Source organism: Saccopteryx leptura, chromosome 1 (genome assembly GCF_036850995.1).
Source record: "Saccopteryx leptura isolate mSacLep1 chromosome 1, mSacLep1_pri_phased_curated, whole genome shotgun sequence".
Lineage (NCBI taxonomy): Eukaryota > Metazoa > Chordata > Mammalia > Chiroptera > Emballonuridae > Saccopteryx > Saccopteryx leptura.
In genome coordinates this window covers 191,360,142-191,376,714 of record NC_089503.1, presented here as the reverse complement: position 1 = coordinate 191,376,714, position 16,573 = coordinate 191,360,142, and the positions used below count along the sequence as shown (strand labels likewise).

The following is a 16,573-nucleotide window of genomic DNA, read 5'->3' as shown; positions in this document are numbered from 1 at the left end:
AAATCTCTGTGACGTAGAATGTGGGGGCATGGGGAGAGGGAGGCATCAGCAACAAGCTATGCTTAGGCAACTGGAGAGGTTGTGGTGCTTTTACTGAATGAAAAAATAAAGGAGGATGAGCTATGAAAGAGAAGGTGAGTTCAGTTTCAGACATGTGGGTTTTGAATGGGGGGGGGGGTGTCAGAGCGGTAGACATGTTGTCCAAGAAGTGGGTTGAGGGGACTGCGATGTAGAAGTGAAGTCAGGGCTAAAAGCTGGGATTTGGGAGTCAGTCTGAGTAGTTGATGTCAGGCAGAGCTTCTTTTAGGAGGTCATTCACCTGTTGGAGAAAAGGAGGAATTGAATAAATAAAATGCAATCAATCTGATGATTTTGTTGGAGATCCTCAAACAGTCCATCAAGGTTAAGCAGAGAGAAAACTGAAATAACAATATTTAAAAACATTTCAGTATTGAGAAAAAGAAAGAACATGTAATTCCGACAAACACGTAGGTAAGAGTGAAGAGGGGAGAGTTGTTTATTCATTTAATGTTTATTGAGTGCTAATAACCATTACATGATTTAATTTCAAAGAAGCTGGAAAATTGATATTTTTTTTGCAACCCACTCTTTTTTTTTAACTTCCTATTTTTTATTTTAGAAACAGGATAGACAGAAAGAAAGGAGGGGAAAGGAACAGGAAACATCAGCTCATAGTAGTTGCTTCTCATATGTGCTTTGACCAGGCAAGCCTAGGGTTTCGAACCAGTGACCTCAGCATTTCTGGTCAATACTTAATCCATTGTACCACCACTGGTCAGGTGCAACTCACTTTCTTACTCAGCATTTGATCATGAAAATTTGAAATGTGTAGAAAAATTGAAAGAATTTTACATTACCATCCATATATTCATCACTTAAATAATATTATTAAAATTTTATTATTATTGCTTTATTACAAATCTATTCACAGTATCCACCCATAAGGCATTTTATTTATTTGATGTATTTTAGAGTAAGATGCAGAGATCATTACATTTATTCCAATAATGTCCACATATACATATAAACTGGAGTTCAACATTTGTTAAAAGTTGGCCAGTTCAGTTTTTTATTTTTTATATATTATCTTTAAACTCCATTTCTTATCTCTTGGAAAATGGAAAGCTTTGCATTTTATTATACTTTTTTTTTGCATTTTATTTTATATAGCATTTCTGTGACCTTTTGGGTATGCTAATATTGAAGACTTCTACCATGATGCTAGATTGGATCCTTGAACATAAAGGCTGGCCATATTTGCACATTTCTCTGCTGTATCCTGGGACTAGTAAGTATCTTGGCACAAATTCAGATCTCTATTTGTTAAATGTGCTTCTGCAATATGATATTCTTTCTCGATTGAATGGAGTTAAGTTTAAGCTATGTCCCAGGCATTTTGGGACTACTAACTGCCCAGTTAGTTTGCTTTCATCATGCCCTTACCAGTCCCTGAGAGAACTATACAGTGTTGTTTGTTATACAGAATTTGGGATCTAAATTCTTAGGTACAAGTATTGCCTTTGTTGTTATGTGACCTTGGACAAATCTCTTAGTCTGAGTTTATTCACTAATTAAATTGGGTTGACTGTACCTACCTACATTTGATACCCACACTTGTGAGTTTCATGTAAGTCTTTGCATGTAATAGAACTTTGTGAACTGTGACCTGGCACACAACCGTCATTTACTGTTTCACATTCAAAGAATGTGGAAAAAAAAATCAAATTCTTCTCTCTCTTCTTTCTTTCTTCCTTGCTTCCTTTCTCCTTCTCTTCTTTTATCTCCAGAATTTGTACAATAAGTCACAGAAGGAAATAGTAAGGAGACAAATAGTTCAGAATCAAAGATGTGTTGTTAAACAGCAAAAATCTAGACTGATAGTGTTTCAGTACTCAAAGCAGAAAATCTCAACAGCTTCAGAGGGCCTGTGCTATCTGAGGAGTCAAGAATGGAGAAGAGAACAGTCTTGTTAAAGAGGTGAAACAAAAGCTTTTCAAGTCTCTGGAAGTGCTGAGGTTGGAAAATATACCCTGGCAAAGTTATTCAAGTTAATTTCTCCAAAATTGTTTACTCAGAAAGGTCAACCGGAGACAACTGGCCACCTGCCCTTATGTTATCTATTTTAAAGAAAATAATTAGAGAAAGACAATTAATTACAGATATATAATATAGTGCTTTATCATCAGAGACTTACAGGACCATTTATTTTTTAAATTTTGATAACAATGGTTAAGAGGATAAATTAAAAATGTTTGTTCACAATATGCAAAGAAACATTTGATTGCTGCATTGAAATTGCTCCTTTGGGCTTACTTTAAAAACACTGACATGCTGGATAGTTATTTCCTAATTTCTTTTTTTTTTTTTTTGGATATTTCTGAAGCTGGAAACGGGGAGAGACAGACTCCGCATGTGCCCGACCGGGATCCACCCGGCACGCCCACCAGGGGGCGATGCTCTGCCCCTCCTTGGGCGTTGCTCTAATGGAGCCTCAGCTGCCGGAGGGGAAGAGAGAGACAGAGAGGAAGGAGAGGGGGAGGGGTGGAGAAGCAGATGGGCGCTTCTCCTGTGTGCCCTGGCCGGGAATCGAACCCGGGACTTCTGCACGCCAGGCCGACGCTCTACCACTGAGCCAACCGGCCAGGGCCTTATTCCCTAATTTCAAAGTGGTTAACAATGAAATTCTAATTTAAATACTGGAACACTATTGAATAATGTGACTTTAATCTTATTTTAATTTATTGCTTGGAACTTTTTAAAATAATAATAATGTTTTTAAATGCTTTTAAAATATAGATAACTAAATTTCCTAAGTAATTAAAATAGCGACAAAATTTACAATGAAGGAAAATGTAATAATTTATATTGAAGTCAGAATGTTAACAAACTCCGTTACAGTGAAGTGTTGCAAACTTTTAAAATAAAGCCAAGACAAAATTTGTCTTCAGGGATCTGCTTGGGAAAGTGATGATTTTATAGCATGATGTGTTTGTGTCAAGGGCCCTTCCTTCCTTTTTCCTTTTTATAGGCAGCAACAATAGAGACATGTTTAATATTGATGAGTTTGACCTCCTGGGAATTATAGTATATGCACCCTTTTAAAATACGAATTCTGTTTTATTTATATGGTAAATACATAGAATTTTGGAGCTTAGCATTTTAATCAACTCTAATCTCTCTATGTTCGGGTTCCCCCACTTCACTATTATGTCAAAAAAATTTTTTTTGAAACCAACTTTGGAAATGGTGGCTAATGTTCTTCCAGAGAGATGTGAGGTTTGCATGAAATACAAAAGCGGCACTGTAGCAACCCTTTCTAAGCCATACGCTCAAGTACACAGCAGGGTTGAAGAAGATCAATTATTAAAGAAAAGGACAATCCTTTCGTTCAACAAATACTTATTGAAGCGTCATTGCTTCCGAAGGCAGGTGTGCATGTGTGGGGTGAGAGTGGGGGGCATAAGTGTACGTGGTTTAGCACCTCTAAACTGAAATTTGGCTTCAGTGTTTCCCTGTTTAAACTTTCCCTTTTTGTTTAACTTTTCCTGTGGCATGCTCCAGAGCTTCAAGGTCCGGTGTGCATCTTCCAGATAGGAGATCTGGGGGCGGGTACAATGAATACAATTCGCACAGCGGAGACTGCAGTCGCCGAGACAGAGGAAACGTTTTTTGCGCCCGGCTGGAGAGAGTAGGCCAGCATGGGCCCCCCGGGCGGCGGCGGCGGGCGGGGAGCCAGGTCCGGGCATCCCGCGCAGCCATTGGCTGGCGCCGCGCGCTGCACTGAGCATGTTCGCGCCTCACAGGTCCCCGGCAGCAGTCGCCGACGCAGCACCGCGTATTGTGCAAAGCGGCGGCAGATGAGAGCGGGGCCGGTGGGTCTTGCGTCGGCCTCCCTCCCAGCGGCACACCCAGCAGTCTGACTGGCCCGGGAGAGTGCCCCCGCCCGGGCCGGCGGCCCAGGAAGGCCGGGATGGCCTGAGTGCCCGAGGCGCGGCGGCGCGGCGGCGGGAGTGCAACATGGGGAATCAGGATGCGAAGCTGAAGAGGAGCGCAGGTGATGCCTCCCACGAAGGCGGCGGCGGCAGCGCGGAGGATGCCCTTGGGCCCACAGATGTGGAAGCCCCAAAGAAGGGGAGCGGGAGCAAGAAGGCTCCGGGCAAGCACGGCAAGGGGGGAGGCGGCGGCGGCTGTGAGCCCGGCAAGAAGAAGAGCAAGTCGGACTCCAGATCTTCGGTGTTTTCCAACCTTAGGATCAGGAAGAGCCTGTCCAAGGGGAAAGGCGCTGGCGGATCCCGCGACAATGTGCTGGACTCCCAGGCCCTGTACACCGAGGAGCTGGACAGCGCTCCCTCCCTGGTCACCAAGACCCCGGACCTCAGCCTCTCCGCGGACGAAACGGGCCTGTCGGATACCGAGGGTGCCGACCCATTTGAGCCGACCTGTGTAGGCAGCCCCGGGCGGGCGCTGGCTGGGGTCGGGAGCCAGGCGGTCGCCGAGGATTTGGAAACTGCGGCAGGGGCGCAGAATGGACAAAGGACCAGTTCGGGCTCGGACACAGACATCTATAGCTTCCATTCTGCTACGGAGCAAGAAGATTTGCTCTCAGACATCCAGCAGGCAATACGCCTGCAGCAACAGCAGCAGCAGCACCTCCAGGGCGCCCAGGAGCCTGCACTGTCCCCCACCGCCGCCTCCCCACAGCCCGGGGCCTTCCTGGGCCTGGACCAATTCCTGCTGCGGCCGAGCGGCGTGGCTGGGGAGGCCCTGGACAGTCCAGACACAGAGCAGGCGCTGTCTGCGCTCTCTGACCTGCCGGAGAGCCTGGCCGCCAAGCCCCCGGTGCCCGAACAAGCGCCGCCCCCCGGCGGCCACCGAGCCTCGGAGGCGCCTAGCCTGCCCGTGGCTCAGCTCACGGCCGCGGACTCGCCTTCGTCCAGCGCCTTCCAGTTTCCCGAGGCCGGACCCAGGGAGGGCGCGGCTGGGGACACGGATGAGGAGGCCGAGGAGGATGCTTTTGAGGATGCTCCGCGAGGCTCCCCCGGGGAGGAGTGGGGCCTGGCGGTGGAAGAGGCCCCGCAGAGGCTGGAAGAAGAGCCGGAGGAGGGGGCGCGAGGGCCCGACGCTCCCGTGGCCGCCTCCCTGCCTGGCAGCCCAGCGCCCAGCCCGCGCTGCTTCAAGCCCTACCCGCTCATCACCCCTTGCTACATCAAGACCACCACCCGGCAGCTCAGCTCGCCCAACCACTCCCCGACGCAGTCCCCCAACCAGAGCCCCAGGATCAAGAGGCGGCTGGAGTCCTCCCTGAGCCGGGGACCCAAAGCTGCCTTCGCCGCCGCGGCCGCCCCGGCGAAAAAGCACCCGGCCGACGGCGGCCTCGCGGGCGGCCAACTGAGCCGCTCTGCGGACTGGACGGAAGACCTGGACGTCCGCGCGCCGCGGGCCGGAGGCTCAGCACACCTGCTGGAGCGCGGGGCTGCGGCGGACGGAGGGGCGGCCACGCTGTCTGGGGCGCAGGCGGCTGCGGATGGCTTCCAGAACGTGTTCACTGGTGAGCTCGCCCTGCCGCCAGGCCTTCAGGTCGCAGGTCGCCTGCCAGTCAGGGCCTCCCCCTGGCACCCACCCTCCCTGGGTCTGAAAAGCTTGACCTGCTTGTGGCATGTCCCTTCTTCACAGGGAATCCTTTCACGTCCCGTTCACCCGCTTAGTGGAATCACTATTTCCTTACAATGTTTTAAAGGGAACAACTCATTCGTGTCTCTCCTAAGGCATTTTAAGAAACGGCTGCTCTGTCCATTTCTCCAGAATGTCTGTTCTTCTCTATGTCCAGGGTCAACTAGGCAGATAAATTTTTTTTTTTGCATCGTTAGCCAAGCCATCATTCTCTTTCCTTCCTCATCCCTACCCACAGCATTAAAAAGAACAAAATTGCTCATGGTTCTTTAAAAAGTGTCAGTGTGGAGAAACAAACCACCAGTGTGATCTATCCAAAGATGGTCTCTGACTACTCTTAATGTATATGCATATCTGTATGTAGTCGTGGTTTCTATCTTGTAGCAATCTGGGTAGATTGCTTCGTGAAGTTAAGTGGTCACTCCTGTTTTCTGATGCAATCAAATTGCATACATGCTATGGGGAAATTAATAAAAAATGAAATAGAATACTAGGGATAATTTCCATTTCCCTAATCTGGTTTCATGGTCAAAACGGTGTAAGTTGGAGCTAGTGAAGGTGGGAAGGCCAAAAGTACACTGTTATCCAACTGGTACCTCTTCATAGCATTTGTAATAGACTCTGATAAGCACCAGAAAGCCCAGCAAAAAGGTTAGTTTACTGTGGTAAGTGCCAAGTATTATAATGAGTTTATTCTCTCCTGTAGTCTTGTAGGTTCTAAGGCCTTACTTTAAGAGCTCACTGATAAAGTGTCAGTTTAATTCATGCTTACTAACTTCTACTTTTACTTATTAAATGAAATATTGAGTAAGAATTTAAGGAACAAGTAAAAAAAGTTATGCAAGAGCTGGTAGGTTTGGGATAAATATTTAAATGAGTAAAAATTTCAAATGTAATTGGAAAAGCTTAAACTAATGTTATTTTATAAATACATCATAAAGTATTACTTAGATCATATTTCTCAAGGAGCATGGCTATTTTTTAGTTGGCTAAATGCTGTTAATGTTATTGCATTACTTTTATTCATTAACACATTTGTATTTATATGTATGGGCTTTTATTTTTACATTTATTGATTCTAATACTTAAGAGTAGCATTTTACATGCTTGCTCTCTCCCTTTCTCTCTTTTTACTGATTCTCTTCCCTTTGTTGCATAAGTTAAGTTAAAAGGAATGTTTATAGTCTAATCCCTTTAGGTAAATTGTAAACAAACAAACAAAACCTCCCAAAAGGCCATTTTGAAAGAAAAATATTGGAATATTCTTGAGTTGATTTTTGTGAATTTAATGCTGTTGAGAAACCATCTATTTTCTCTTTATTTAGGTAACATTCATTTTATATATATTTTTTAAAAGTGAAAAATCATCATAATTTATTAATATTTATTGCTGCTCTTTCTAGTAAAATTAAACTTTGGAAATATATTCATTTCATTCCACAAATATATATGTATGTATATTTACACACACACACACACACACACACACTGCAATTACATTGTGCCAGGCAATATTGCTAGATGTTAGAAGATACAAACATCATTTTACACACACACACACACACACACACACACACACACACACACACACACACAGCTATGGTTCTTTATTTCCAAGATTCACTGATTGTGTGCCCAGGAACACTTATAGATGGACATGCAGTACCATGCTCTTGAGACATCAAGGATGCAGTAACTTATGTCCTTGGCAGGGCTGAGGGAAAAGGACTTCATGGAAGGCTTGGTCAGAGTCCTAGAGATCATAGGACACTAAATAGGTTTAAATTTTGTTTTCCTTAATAAAAAAAAGTATACTCTTGAGACTTGCATTTTAATTTGCAATTTGGAAATACTCTTTGAAAGGAATCTTGTTTAGGAAATACTTGGGTTTTGTTGACCTGTCCAGGCAGAATTTTTACTGTGCAGAATAAAACCTCAGTTAGTTTTAATATAGACATCACGTATTTGTAATCGATGGATGGAGATAACTTGGTCAGTGACCAGTACACACTTGTATAACAGTTTCTATATATCTCACTCACTTTATTTCTAAAAAAGAAAAAAAAATCCCACACACAAAAAAATCAGTAGGTTTAACCTAATCTTGTAACCCGTGGGGACATGCGGGTAAACAGAGAGATGAAATAACTTCCTCAAGGTCACATTGTGATTCATTCAGAGGGAGAGCCAGAAATAGAAGCTGCCTCTACTGATTCACGTCTGAATGCCCTTGCTTATTACTAATTTTTGGATGTGCAACACTGTACATCCAAATATATATAGAATAACATTTTTTAAAAAAAATATAGACTTTAAGGCCTTCATACTTGAGATTTTTCTAGTTTCTGTTTTTAATTAGGTGCATGTTTTAAATTGTTGAACATGTGGCCTTCCTTGAGCTGGACAAAAGGTGATTGTTGGTAAAAGGGAGCCATATTTTCTCTAGAGAGCTCTCATGGAAACTGTTCCTGTGTTGGAGAGTGAATCCAAATTGACCCAGGCCCCTGTGGTCTGTTTTGTCGTCTGGCATAACATCTGCTTCTTTGCCACCTTTTAGGATTTTATGGACATCTTGCAAATGACCAGAGGCCTGGCGAACACCAGCATTGTCCTCAGGGAAATTGTTTTCTTGGCCTTAATTTTGCCTATCTTTCCATCAATTAATTTGAAGTAGGTGATCATTATACCTACAAATTTCCTTAGACACCTTTTATTTTTAAATCATAGAATGAGGGTTGTCAGCTATTCAGGAAGGAACAGATGTTTTTTGCTTTTCACTGACTTCCAAATGCAGGGAGAAAATTCAAGGGAAAGAGCTCTCCGTGGCACGGTTACATTTGTTTGGTAGTTAAAAAACCTTTAGCAGTGATAGAGAATAAAACTACTTTTTTTTTTAGCTGTTAAAAACTGATGGTGTCTTAGGCCTTTGCAATGAAATATTTCAGTTAATTCATGTAAAATACTTCTCTTTCAGGGTTTGGGGGAATAAAAATGGTTTCTTAAATTTGAGTGGGTCCTTTGCACAATAAGTTTAACAGAAGCTTGTTAATAGAATTTTGCAGTTAATTAAAGTTTAGACATGGAAGGTGTTAAATTTGTAATGCTAAATCACTTCTGATAGGAATCTTTCCAGAGTCAATTACGTGCTTATCTGTCTTTTTTAAAATTGTGGAATTAAAGTTTGATCTATTTTAAATGGCTTTATGTCATCTTCAGGCTCATCTTTGTTGCATCCTGTGAAACCACGAGTGATGCCCTTAGTAGATATTGAAGTGTGGAGGCTGATGTTTCCAATGGCTTGTTTCACAGTTTTTGTATCTGTGTAGTATTCTTAAATCCTGTCTTATAGTCAGCTATTTATTCTTAGAGCTATCTTTCTTTAGTCTGTTCTCCCTCCACTTCATTACTTCTAATTAGATTTTTCTGATCAATTTGTTACTGATTTCAAAATTCCATAATTACGATATTAGCTATATTCATTGCACTTCTCCTAAATGCCAGACTCTGTGTTGGTGCATTAATATAATTATCTCTAATCCTTATAACAATCTTGAAGTATAGCTGCTTATCCTTATTTTTTTCCAGTGAGTAAACGGAGGTCAGGCAAGCGAAGTAACTTGCCTAGGGGCATTAGCGAGTAAATGGCCCATAGAGGATGTGTACTTACAAAACCTCATCTGTTGTTAATGTGTTTAAAATAAAACCAGAGCATCACTGAGCTTATGGTTGACTAGTTAATTAATAAAGAGCTTGGGCTTTATAATTTGGATTATGTGATTCTCATTTTGACTTTTTTAAAGGTTATCTTGATTTTTATATTAGTTGAATTCTCTCATGTAATTTATTAATTATTAGGGTGTATTTTTATGGCCAGGAGCAGTCTGTTTTTCTAGCAGTAGACAGACTATAGATGTTCACTTAATGTCTAATAAATGAATGAAGATCAGGAATCATTCTGACTTATATAATACATTGGTCTTGCTATAACAGGAATATAAAAGAAATGCTGTCCTTTTGCCTACTACATCTTGCCTTACTAGGTTCCATATATCAGAATAGAATTTAATGACATAAGTTGGGGCTGGGTGCACTGTTTTTCAATCATTTTGGTTTGGTCTGAAACATCCTTTCTCATGTTTTTTTTTTTAAAGACTGTGGTTTGGATTGAAGTCAAGTACCTCAGTAGCTTCAGTGATGGGTTTTAATTACTGCTTTATGAGCACAGGATTGGCCTAGTTTTAAGTGCATTTAGGCATTTGGATATAAGCATGTATATTTGAAATTGAACAGGGGTTTTTTGAGCTGTACTTCCTTCTGCTTTCATTAAAAAGGTGTTGACCACTTTCAGTTGGGTCAGGGGTCCCCAAACTTTTTACACAGGGGGCCAGTTCACTGTCCCTCAGACCATTGGAGGGCTGGACTATAAAAAAAAACTATGAACAAATTCCTATGCACACTGCACATATCTTATTTTAAAGTAAAAAAACAAAACGGGAACAAATACAATATTTAAAATAAAGAACAAGTAAATTTAAATAAACAAACTGACCAGTATTTCAATGGGAACTATGGGCCTGCTTTTGGCTAATGAGATGGTTAATGTGCTCCTCTCACTGACCACCAATGAAAGAGATGCCCCTTCCAGAAGTGTGGCAGGGCCGGATAAATGCCCTCAGGGGGCCACAGGCGGCCCGTGGACCGTAGTTTGGGGATCCCTGAGTTGGGTGATGGTAGAGCTAGTTATTCTAACTATTATCCTAGGTAAATTTGCATCTTAGGACTGCAATCTCAAGCAATTTTTTTCTCTAATGTATGAAGGTGGAGGAGTCGTTTCAAATTAATAAGGTCAAGAATAAATGAAATTGTGTATAGAAAGCCTCCACAACTCTGCCTGGCACATATGTACTATTTACTTTCCTGTCTTGGTTTATTGCTTTGATAAACTTTATTGTTAAAAGTGGTCAGAACCAAATTATTAAAACAAAATAAAGTAACTCTAAAATGATATACAAACACTTGATAGACTAATCAGACTATAATTTTTATGGGGTATTGAAAATTAGTATTTCTAGTCTAGTTTTTTGCAAATTATTTTATACATCATGTTTTCCTTATTTTGTGTTCTATGATTGGAAGCATGTTTACCACTTTATCAGAAATTTTGCTTTACTTTCAGGTTTGAATTGGAAAAGCATCTGATGGGGGGGGGTATGGCTGTTTGATTAGGGGGAGGTGCTGATGGATGGGGAAGAGGAAGCAGCAGGCTGTCAACCTCAGTATTTATGTTGTGCACAGCATTTGGCTACAAACATCTGACTTTGCAGCCTCACCCTCCCACGGTTTCCTTCATAAACTTTCTACTTGAGACAAATTAATTTACTTACTGTTCTATGAACATGCATTTCATTTTTCTGACTATATGCCTTTGTCTTGCAGTTTTTACTCTCTTGGAACACTCTGTTTGTCTCATTGACTTAGCATCTGAAAAGTGCTAGTTAAATTCCTATTTATTTTTTTGTATTTTTCCCAAGTAAACCTACCTGGCAGTCTTTCCAAAGTAAACCTACCTGGCAGTCATCCCCTTGTCTCTGTACTTATGGTTTGTATTGTATTTTGCATACTTCTTGGATTCAGGGATTTTTTTGGTCTTCTTTCTCACTTTTTTCATCTTTTCCTTCGTCTTTGCCTGCTTACCTGATCTATTCATTCATCACACATTCTTCTATCAACCCACCCACAGTATCTATTCCCTGCCAGCTCTGTGTCAGTCACTATGCTAGGTACTGACATTACTGAGGTTTTTATAAATACTTGCTTTCTGTTGTTTTTTTAACAGTCAAGTTGGGTCTCCTGACTTTCTTGTGATAACTAAAACTAGTTGAATTTAAACTGAACAATTACTATTTTTGGTAGTTGAAGTTAATTATTTTCATGGGGATGTGACTGAATCAGTAGTGGAGGTTTTTATGTTACCTTGATAGAACTTGTGTTAAATGAATATCTATTCCTATTGTTGTCAGTTGATCCTAAAATCTCAGTGATGATATAGTAACTTTGAGCTTTTAAATATAAATTTTACTGGCAATGAAAGAAGAGGTAAAGGAAACAGAGAAATGTTCATTCCTTCCTGCTTTTACATTATGAGTAATAACCCGATTTTAATGAAATTTAGCACTAAGGGAACATTAGGAAGAAACAAATAATTACTGCCTTGTGACTTGATGGTTCTTGAATATAATTTTAGTAACAAAACTTTCCAAAGGTTTTTTTTTTTTTGGCAGAGACAAAGAGGAACAGATAGGGACAGACAGACAGGAAGGGAGAGAGATGAGAAGCATCAGTTCTTCATCATGGCACCTTAGTTGTTCACAGATTGCTTTCTCAGATATGCCTTGATCAGGGAGCTACAGCAGAGTGAGCAACCCCTTGCTCAAGCCAGTGACCTTGGGCTCAAGCCAGTAACCTTGGGCTTCAAACCAGTGACCTTTGGTTCAAACCAACGACCATGGGGTCATGTCTATGATCCCATGCTCAAGCCAGCGACCTTGGGGTTTCAAACCTGGGTCCTCTGTGTCCCAATCTGATGCTCTATCAATTGCGACACTGCCTGGTCAGGCTCTAAGAGTTTTTTTTTTTTTTCATCAAGAATGTAAATATATGGAAAATATGACTTCTAATCATTTTAAGATGGTCATAAAGCAAGGTACTATAATATCAAAATTATTAGAACAAATAACAGTTATGAAATGCTAGAAGAGGTTGCTAATCATGCTAGAAGGTTGTTACCCTTTGATATCTGCTCCACTATGGGTGAAGCAGAGAGAAAAATGTATGTCTTCTTCCTTTCTGAGGATATACTGGGATGTGTTGACTGCATAGGAAAATTACTGCTATTTTCCTGTGGTCCAGTTTTCAGCATAACCTGGACCTCTGGAAACTTGATTATCTGTTATATCAGAGCTGTGATGGACTGAAAATAGTCCTTTTATTTTCAGGAATAATGGATAATTTTTTAAAATTCATTTATTGGTTTTTAGAGAGAAAGGAAGGGAGAAAGAAAGAGAAACATCAATTTGTTGTTTCGCTTATTTATACATTCATTGGTTGATGTGCCCTGACCAGGGATTGAACCCACAACATTGGCATATTGGGACAATGCTCTAAACAATTGAGCTACCGAACCAATGCTGGATAATTTTTTGAGAAAATTAAGTGTTTCTTATGTTTTAAAATGCTTTAAAATGCTTCACTATTACTCAGTGGCTCACTTTTTTTTTTTTTTGTATTTTTCTGAAGCTGGAAACGGGGAGAGACAGTCAGACAGACTCCCACATGCGCCCAACCAGGATCCACCCGGCACGCCCACCAGGGGCGATGCTCTGCCCACCAGGGGGCGATGCTCTGCCCCTCTGGGGCGTCGCTCTGCCGCGACCAGAGCCACTCTAGCGCCTGGGGCAGAGGCCAAGGAGCCATCCCCAGCGCCCGGGCCATCTTTGCTCCAATGGAGCCTCGGCTGTGGAAGGGGAAGAGAGAGACAGAGAGGAAGGGGGGGGGCGGAGAAGCAAATGGGCGCCTCTCCTATGTGCCCTGGCCAGGAATCGAACCCGGGTCCCCCGCACGCCAGGCCGACGCCAGGGCCAGTTGGCTCACTTTTTATACTTTAAGCAGAAGCGTTCTTTGTTTTAGCCCTCAGTGATATAGTAACATGTATGGAAAACAATTTTATGTTATTTAAACTGTTGCTTTACATATAGGGACAGACAGGAAGGGAGAGAGATGAGAATATAAGGGGGAAAAACTGCATTTATCAGTAAATTAGTAGCAGCACTATGGCAATAGTCATGTTGAAAAGTCTTTCCATCTGCCTCCCACTTAAAGTATCCTAATGATGCTGGCAGAGGCATTATTCCTTTGTTGAGCCCTCCTGAGTCATATCTGAAGGGTTCATCTTGTTTGAGACACCGTATCTGAATCTTCATCAACCTGGCTATATTGTTTGCCATACTCTAGTGATTCCTTGAGACTCACCAGGGAACTATGAGCTCACCCAAGCCAATTCCAGGGGCTTTTCCACGCAGATGACTTGTCTTGGCTCATGCTGTAGAATTTCATAAAGTCTCTCAAAGGTTCACAAAGCCCAAACAAGCAGCATTTGGCCTCAGTGTGCCCTATTCCTCTTGCTAAGCAGCCCCAAACTTGACATTAATGGCAGCTGGCCTTAGTTTATAGCTTAGCCTCTTCTAGACACTTCCAAACCCAGCACAAGTGTTGACCATCACAGATCACTTTGTAACTTATACCAGATGGCCCATCTAAGAGGGAATCAAGAGGAGATTAGATGAAACAGGATCGAATCAATGATTTGGAATACAAGGTAGCAGAAGACACCCAGTCAGAACAGCAAAAAGAAAAAAAAGAATGAAAGAAAAAAATAAAGATATTTTAAGGGGCCTCTGGGACAATATCAAGCATACCAATATTTGCATCATAGAAGTATCAGAAGGAGAAGAGAGAGAGCAAGAAATCAAAAACCTATTTGTCTACAAAAAACTTTCTTTACTTGGCAAAGGAAATAGACATACAAACCCAGAAAGCACAGAGAGTCCCAAACAAGATGAACTCAAAGAAGCATAGAACCAAGACACATCATAATTAAAATGCCAAAGTTTAAAGACAAAGAAGAATCTTAAAAACAGCAAGAAAGATGCCATTAGTTACTTACGAGGGAGCTCCCATTAAGACTGTCAGTGGATTTCTGACCAGAAATTTTGTGGGTCAGAGGGGTTTGAAACAAAATATTCAAAAAGATGAAAAACAAAGACCTACAATCAAGATTACTCTACCCAGCAAAGCTGTCATTAGAATTGAAAAACAGATAAAGAGCTTCTTAGACAATAAAAAGCAAAGGAGGTTATCACCACCATACCAGTATTAGAAAACATGTTAAAGGAATTTCTTAAGAAAAAAAAAAAGGAGAGATAAAAATGTAAATAATAAAATGGCAATAACTACATATCTGGCAACAATTACTTTAAATGTAAATGGATTAAATGCTCCAATCAAAAAGCACAAGTTGGCAGAATAGGTAAGAAAACAAAACCCTTCATTATGCTGCCTATAAGAGACGCATTTCAGATGAAAGTAAAAGGATGTAAAAGATATTTCATGAAAATAGAAACAAAAAAAATCTGGAGTAGCAATACTTGTACCAGATAAAATAGACTTTAAAACAAAAGCTATAATAAGAGACAAAGACCCAGAAATTTCACTTCTGGGTATTTCAGTGAAGAAACTCAAAACACTAAATTGAAAAGATACATACATTTGTATGTTCATTGCTGCATTATTTACATAGCCAAGCTATGGAAGCAACCTAAGTGTCCATCAATAGATGAGTGGATAAAGAAGATGTGATATATATGAAATATTACTCAGCCATAATAAAGAAGAAAATCTTGCCATCTGCAACAACATGAGTGGACCTAGAGTGCATTATGCTAAGTGAAATAAGTCAGAGAAAGACAAACACTATGATTTGACTTAAACGTGGAATCTAAAAAACAAAATAAACAACAATAAACTCATAGATACAGAGAACATTTTGATGGTTTCCAGATGGAAGGGTGGTTATGGGACAATGGGTGAAAAAGGGGAAGGGATTAAGAAGTACAAAAATGGTAGTTACAAAATAGTCACAGGGATTAAAGTACAGCATAGGGAATATAGTTAATAATATTAATAACTATTCATTGTGTCAGCGGGGTACTAGATTTGTCAGGGTGATCAGTTCTGAAGTTACATAAATACCTAATTACTATATTGTATAGCTGAAACTAATATAATATTGTATGTCAACTATAATTGGAAAGTAAAAAGTATTAAAAACAAAATCTCTCTTTTTTTTGTGAGATGAGACAATACTCTCTTACTTCTTCTTAGTACCCTAGTTTCCTTTGGGTACTAAAGTGAATGCAGTCTTGCTGGGAAGCTGCTTCCTTGAAGTCTCATCTAACTCTGGGATTTTATAGAAGTAGTGGTTCTAGCAGTTACCTTTTCTCCTAATATTGATACTCTGCATATTTAGGTTTTTGTATATTATTATAGCTAAAGAAAATCCCTATGTTGTAGAATCTATTTATACTCTGGGATAAAGATGCTTTGGGTGTCTGTAGTGTCTGGAGAGCAGTGATGTTTTGACCTTGAGAGTTGAATAAATTGTTAAAGGAGATTTGGATTGGTTGGACTGCCATCATCTGATATGAACTTAGCACATTGTATTTCTGAACCTTAAAAAAGTGACTATATATGGTGGGTGTGTTATTGAACCCCAATATATGAGTCCATCTGCCTGAATGCACTGGCCAAAAGAAATGAATAAGCAGGGGTTTGCAGTAGAGAAAGGAAGTAATTTATTATTTTAGCATAGACTCATCCAGAAAACGTTTGAGTCCATGCTCTGAAAGAACCAGCTCCTTAATGGGACGTAGGTAACAGATATTATAGGGCAAAATCACAAGACACTGGTTTAGGGGCTGGGGCCATGTTAGGGGCTGATTGGCCAGAGGTGAGGTAAAGGTAATAAATCATTTTTCAGGTCCTGAAGACAGCTCTGAGCTCTTCCCCAGGGTCCCTCTGTCCAGTCTCATCAGAAAGTAGCCAGGAGGTCATTCCACCTTAGGGTTAACTAGCTATAGCATAACTTAACATCAAGATGTTACTTTAGTCCTCACTGGATAGCTCAGTTGGTGCATCGTCCTGAAGCACAGAGGTTGCCAGTTCGATCGCCGGTCAGGGCACATCCAGGAACAGATTGATGTTCCTATCTCTCCCCCTTCCTCTTTCTCTAAAATCAATAAAATAAACATTTAAAAAAATAGGAAAG

At 41.0% G+C, this 16,573-nt stretch overlaps 1 protein-coding gene across 1 annotated transcript in view; it reads left to right on the top strand.

Annotated features, from left to right (window-relative positions):
* The first annotated feature begins 3,893 nt into the window (after window positions 1-3,893).
* Window positions 3,894-16,573, top strand: part of FMN2 (formin 2) — a 386,045-nt gene continuing 373,365 nt past the window's right edge. The window contains exon 1 of the mRNA XM_066383454.1: window positions 3,894-5,569. Coding sequence (XP_066239551.1) covers window positions 4,039-5,569 — 1,531 coding nt within the window. The 5' untranslated portion in view covers window positions 3,894-4,038. The remainder of the gene's footprint in view (window positions 5,570-16,573) is intronic.